The 6,885-nt window shown below is 26.9% G+C and overlaps 1 protein-coding gene across 2 annotated transcripts; it reads left to right on the top strand.

Moving 5' to 3' along the window:
- The first annotated feature begins 2,024 nt into the window (after positions 1 to 2,024).
- On the top strand, positions 2,025 to 3,602 carry LOC137837638 (heavy metal-associated isoprenylated plant protein 39). Of its 2 annotated transcripts, XM_068646707.2 has the most exons (4): positions 2,031 to 2,194; positions 2,387 to 2,465; positions 2,550 to 2,827; positions 3,288 to 3,602. In XM_068646707.2, exons 1-3 carry the CDS (start codon positions 2,186 to 2,188, stop codon positions 2,801 to 2,803), a joined length of 342 nt encoding a protein of 113 aa, XP_068502808.1. In that variant the 5' UTR covers positions 2,031 to 2,185; the 3' UTR covers positions 2,804 to 2,827; positions 3,288 to 3,602. The 2 variants fall into 2 exon arrangements, with proteins under 2 accessions (XP_090158013.1, XP_068502808.1); XM_090301887.1 differs by lacking the exon at positions 3,288 to 3,602 and having other exon boundaries at positions 2,025 to 2,194; positions 2,550 to 3,070.
- Positions 3,603 to 6,885: the final 3,283 nt, after the last annotated feature.

Here is a 6,885-nt window from a genome sequence, read left to right on the forward strand (position 1 = left end):
TTTTTTTACTTTTTTTTTATTTTTCCAACCGGTGTAATATGTCATGCAAATTACATTTTTTGTTAATTTTTTTTTTTAGTCTGAAAAAACATAGTACACCAGTTGATCTTTCCAACCGGTGCATATGTGTCAAATACTTACAAAAATATCACCGCATTTTTGTTTACATTGGTTCTCAATTAACCGACCTAATATGTTGTTGAAAAATGTGTTATTTGCACTAGTAAATATAATATTGTTAATTTAGGAGTTGAGGCTAAACATAATTTTATATTATAGAGTTTGACATCTTATTTAATTGTAATAGTCAAGCTTTCTTTAGAAACTAGTTTGAACTTACAGAGTAGAAGTTTTTTTTTCAACGTAAGTTTTAGATGATCTCCCATATATGATACCTTTGATAAGAAAAATAAAAAGTTTAACAAAGAAAGGAGGGGGGAAATGATACTACAATAAATCACCACCAACAACCAAAAAGTTTGCAGTGGTGTAAATAACTGAGAGGGGCCTCTTGAACAAGAATAGGTAGCGGCAAATAATAGAAATAAAAAAGAAGAAAAATCTCAAGGTTTTATTTAAAAATTAGGATTAAATTAATTTTTTAACCGTGAAAGACATCAATCACTTACCAAGTCAGCATCCAGCATATCCTAGTTAATTTGTTTTGGATATGTTTGATTAAGTGTAGTGGAGTGATCATAGCAACACATCTTTCGTTTTCACAAGTTTGAGGTAAGATGAAGGAAGAAGAAACAGCCTAGTAAAAAGCATATGACACAGGAGCAGACAATCTAGGAAGAATATTGTGTATGTAACCCATCCCTATGTCTTATACCAACTCACAATGCTTTTCTTCATCATAATTTTGTGCACAACAATGGATGTTTTGTCTTCATGGGGAATTCTCTGTCGGTACTCCATTGCCATTAGTAAAAAAATAATTGTGTTTTCTTACACCATGCATGTGTTTCAATGTCAATATTTGTCGTCTATCAGACATCACCTACTTACTAATCTTGTATTTTGTTTTTGATTTAAAATGTAATCAATTTCTGAGCTAGATCTTGTACCAAAGATCTAAACTAACATTCAAACATTGGTGCTACAATAAAAAGAAAAAAGAAACGACAAAGTCTACAAATACTTTATCACATTGTGCATTGCATTTGACCCTTATTTTACTATTCTTTATGGAATATTATTCTTCACCAAGAAACAATCAAAATAAAAGATAATGTATCCTGTGTAAGAAATTCTAGTGTCCAACAAGTTAAAATAATATTAATAACACAATCCATTGAATATATACATTAATTCTATACCTAAAGTTTCAATTTTATCTTTTATTAATCCCTAACCCACAATTTTTGTTTTTTGTTTGTTAATGTAATTTTAATCTCGAATCTTAAAGAACCCACAAGTTCGGTCACTTTTTAAAATTTTACATATGCCTTTTATATATTTTTTTTTATTAATTTTTTTTACCAGAATAAAATAAAACAAATAAATTAGAGTCACATTACTATTTAATAAATCTTCCACCTATTATTAAATGAACGAATTGAAAATAGTGATATGAAACTATTAAATAAAAAATAATTAATTTTTATATTAATTTATGTTAAAAATTAAAAGATTTATTAATATGAAAAGTAGTTTTTATTATTAATAAAATTTATAAATTAATTTTTATTTAATAATTTTGTATTAGTGTATAATGGCTCTAGAACAAGTGACCAGTGAAAAGGGCCAACATAGCAATTAAACTTGATTTTCAACAACTTTTGTTCCTCTCTCCCTCACCAAATTCCAATCCTCTTTGCATTTACACATTCTAATGTGCAATGATGCAAATTTCATTTTCCCAAGGTTGATAGGGAAAGATACCAAGGTGAGAAAGAAAGCAAGAAAGAAAAATAGTTAGAAAAAACCAAATGGCACAGAATGTGATCACCATGCCTAAAACACTCAAAAATTTGTCCTGTGTGCTGTCGAATTGCACCATATATGCGGCAAGAAATGTGCATTTGGAGGGTCCATCTGTTGGATGTGACTTCCACAGTCACACGCACAAATAAAAAGAAACAACTCCAAAACCTCACACCTTTACCCTTATATAGTACATGCTTCTCAATTTTCTCAAACCCCTTCTTCTTCTCTCACTCTTCCTTTCACACCTCTTCAAATGGCTCAGGTACCATTTTTCATTTCATCATCTCTGCATAAACCTTTTACTTTCCTTGGATTCCTTATGCTACATTTATGTACTTACATATCTATGATCCATTGAAATGACTAAGAAAGTTATGTTATTACTATCTTTATTCTTTACCATTTGCTTTCTCTTTCTTCTTATGCATGTTGCCCCTCTTTGGATCCACAACAGAAGGTTGTGTTAAAGGTTTTGACTATGACTGATGACAAAACCAAGCAAAAGGCTATTGAAGCAGCTGCAGATATCTATGGTGGGTGGTTTGTGAAAACCAAAGCCAAATTTTGTACCTTGAATTCATTTTGATCTGTTTGGTTTTTTGTGGTTTGATCCATAGGGGTTGATTCAATTGTCGCTGATGTGAAGGAGCAGAAGTTGACAGTGGTTGGTCAAATGGACACAGTGAAAATAGTGAAGAAGCTGAAGAAAGTAGGAAAAGTGGATATACTATCAGTTGGACCTGCAAAAGAAGAGAAGAAAGAAGAAAAGAAAGAGGAGAAAAAGGAAGAAAAAAAGGAAGAGAAGAAGGAAGAGAAGAAAGAGGAAAAGAAGGAAGAGAAGAAAGAAGAGAAGAAGGAGGAGAAAAAATAGAAGACACTACTCAATTATCATCTGGTTTTTTCCTTTTCTAATTCTACTTATTTTTAACTTTGTTTTGCATATTTTCCCATATTCAGAAGCAACTGTATGCTGCAAAAATTGTCCATAGAGTCTTTTTCATTTTTGATCATGTGGCTTTCTTCTCAAATCTGTTGTTCATAATACTTTTCAAACATGGATCAATCTTCAATTGCTCAGATGGAAAAGTTTTGAACTTTTAATAAAAGGGTGTCCAGAAAATTGGCCAATGGTGAAAAACATAGTTTTTTGTTCTCTTTTTACTCTAATATGGAGAACTGGGGAATGAAGAAATGGGAAAATGGTAATTGGGTGCAAATTATTTAATTTTTTAAAATTCAGTACCTTATTATTTTATTTACTTTTTTGCTTTGTTATTATGCTTATGCAAGTGGCTCTTGTGACTTGTGACTATGATGATAATATCGATGCTTTTTTTGTTTCTGCTTATGAACAGAAACCAAGAAATTTTGGGTCATCAAGAAATTCCTCCTATTGGTTGTGGGTCTTTTGATCTTAGCTGAATGGCACCAAAGTCCAAAATGGCTTGTAATTCATCATTTCACACAGAAGTGTGTTCTTGTGAGCAAACAAAAATGGTTTTCAAATTCTTTTTCTATTAGGGAAGAGGAATCTGCATAGGATTAATGAACAAACAATGTTAAGATAATAATTAATTTGTTGTACCAATGAATATTTATATATGATTTTGTAAACTAATGTACACTTAATAAAAATTAATTAACTTGATAGTGGTATTAAATTTTCACCATTTTTTATAGTATTTTTTAAAATTATTGGAACTCTTCAATTTTTTCTTTTTAGTTAATTAATGTGTGATGCTGATTTTCTTTTACTCTGATAACTAGAATGAATTTATCTTGATAATTTATAATATTTATTGTTTATTGACTAAATATTTAAAAAATAGTTAAGAATATTTTATAAAAATAATTAAATGCAAAATATTATTTAAAATAAATTTTATAGAAAGTAAAATATTTTTTTAAAGAGCGTGTATATACAGTGACAGATGTAGTAGAACTTAAATTTAAAGAACCCTTCTCCATCCAATTGTACTAGTTTGTTTTTTAATGATTTGAAACTTGAAATTAGTTTTTATTGAGTCATAGTAAATTTGTGTTATTATGACATTTTTATCCTAAAAAATTATACTTTTTCACAGAGGAAAAATGATCTCTTTTGTTTAAGATAAAAGTATACACATTTAATTTATATTATTGTAAAAATATCTCTTAGCAGCATTGAGTAGCTATGAACAAACATAGGATATTTTTTGTTTTAATCTCTTATGACTTTTATGTGTCATTGATGGTTATTGGTTTTGGAATATTTAAACTATCATCTTCGAGACTTCTGATGAAATGAGGTTTTAAATTTATCATCATTTTTGGAGAATTCACTTAAAATATTTGCTTTATAAAGTATCAAAACTAAATAATAAAAACTAAAACCAACTTTAAGTAGCACTGAGAAATGAAAAAGAAACTTAAATATCATAAAATTAAACCAAAATAACAAAGTACTTGAAGAGGGCTGCATAATATTTTAAAATAAAGAAAATAACAAAGTAATTGAAATATCTAATGAAAAGTATTTTTGCCCTTGTTGTTTTCTTTAACCACTTCATTTTTTTTTAGATATTTTTCCAAACTTAAACATTTAGAATATTTTTTTTAAATATTAAAAATCTAGCTTCTATTAGTAAATTTTAACAGAGTACATAAAATTTGACATAGAAAATAATATTCTGACTAACTTACAGTGTTTGCCCTCTTTAATTCTAGATCTGTGCTATTAATCTTATTTTATAAAAATTGTAATTTTAGTACAATCCTCAATTTTACATATGTTTATTTATTTTATTTTAAACAAATTAAATCATAAGCCTATCATCTTCACTCATAAAAAATATTATAATTAATTCAATATAAAAATTAAAACCAAACATATAAAATTCGAGATTTGATCAAAAAATGATAAATTTATCCAACATAAATCTAAAGTTACAGAAAAAAACAGGGAATCCAAATCATGGATAAGAAATTAAAAGAAAACAAAATTATAGTTTGGTTTAATATCTTATATCTCATTGATTGAATTGATAAAATTTAATATTTGTCAAAAAAAAACTGTAATATTAACTGAAATTTAAAAATATGATGAAAGTTTAATAGTTTTTTATTTATTTAAATAATCCCTTAGGGCAATGAATGACACTCCTCTAGGGGGGCCATGAGCATTAATTAAGGTACTGTACCACCCTCCACACTTTGGGCCACAATATTATTAGGTTGTTAGAATGCCTAATCATAATATTAGTCATTAAGCATGCAATGATGAAAAATTTAAAATTTGTAGTACCAGTTTCTACTGTTACAAAAGAAAATTACAAATGAATTCATTCACAATTCAAATAATGGGAGTAGAATGATCTGTCTTTTCATTAAAAAATAATTATGTCTTAAATTAGTTGAGATTTCCCATTAACTAAATATAAAAAACATTTTATAATATATAATAGATATAAATTTTATTTTATAAGTAAATTTTATAAGATTGATTTAGATAAATTTATTTTTTTAATGTTTTTTAATATATTATAGAGTTATTTAGAGTTTATCCTAATTAAATTTGTTGGACTGATAAAGTTATTTACTATTGGATCGTTATGGGATCACTGTACTATACAATTTCACATACAAGTTGACAGGTCTCGATCATGAAAGAGGTATTTGAGATAAAAATATTTCATAATATATAAGTTAGTACAAATTTCACATTATAGATTAATTTTATAAGATTAATTATAATTAATTTTATAAGATTAATTTAGATTTAAATTTCAGTTTTTTTCTTAATAGGAGCTGTTCCAACCTTATAATATGTTTATATTGTTAAAAATATTTTTTTTTAATTTTTTTAATTAAATATTTTTTTAATTAAACAATTTTTTTTTTGTTCTACAAAACGTTCCATTCATTTTAGGTGAAGAAATGGGTCCTAGCTAATGACTCAAAAGCTGTGTTGAAAAGTGATGAAATGGAAGAGGGGCCATTTGTTGTGAATTCAGGCTATAACTGCTGATATTGTACTTGCAATGATCAAAGATATGAATCAGTCAAATCTCTTTATGATGCTAAGTTTTGTTGCATCATCACCAATGAATCTTGACACAGACTTACTCAAATGGATGATTTTGATTGATCACAAACTTTCTACAATCTTGCCCTTCAGGGCACACCAATAGTTTATGCTTTAATTGCATTATTCATTGATTATCTTTGAAAATTTAATGATGGTTTAGATTGTTTTTTAGGCTTTCAGTGGGGGAAGAAATATTAAAAATAATGTGAAAAGAGTATCTGATTAGAAAAAATTACTTTTTGTTTTTTATTTTTCCAGCCATTTCTATGTTGTAAGCAATGATAAAGGTTTCAAAACATTAATATTACTTTTATACGGAATATCAAATATCATGTGATATAAAAAAATTTTAAAAAGCTATGGTTTCAATAAATTTATGTAAAAGATAAACATAATATATGTTTTATTATTAATATGAAAGATGAATTATTGACAAAGGTAACCCAGTTTTATGGTTAAAGCCTAGAAGAGTCCCTTCCAAGAATTGGAACAGAAAGATGGGTTTGGAGTGGGTTCGCATAGATTTTCAGTATGGAAGGGAAAGTAAACGGATTTGGGTGGATGTCTTTTGGGGTCATTTCAAATTGCACCTCCATAATTTAAAAAGATACTTCCAAAATAGTCTCAAAATCTCATTTTCCTCTTTGGATACATTATTTTTATACTTTTAAATCTTTTTAATATTGTTTTGCAATTAATTTTAAAAAGTGTATTATAAATAAAATTATTTTTTTAATACAAAGCTTTTCTTTTAATTGTAATAATATTTAAAGTAAACAAATAACACATTGTTTTAGATTACAAGAAGATCTTATATATTAATGATTAAATTTTTGTACAATATAATTGTTAATTTTTTATATAATATAGACCATTTATCTTGATGT

Source organism: Phaseolus vulgaris, chromosome 4, assembly GCF_051622355.1.
Source record: "Phaseolus vulgaris cultivar YP4 chromosome 4, ASM5162235v1, whole genome shotgun sequence".
Classification (NCBI taxonomy): Eukaryota; Viridiplantae; Streptophyta; class Magnoliopsida; order Fabales; family Fabaceae; genus Phaseolus; species Phaseolus vulgaris.

Excerpts from the sequence above, each read along its gene's own strand:
- LOC137837638 (XM_090301887.1), top strand. Across the intron at positions 2,466-2,549 it reads AGCAGCTGCAGATATCTATG|GGGTTGATTCAATTGTCGCT; the intron begins GTGGGTGGTTTG and ends TTTGATCCATAG.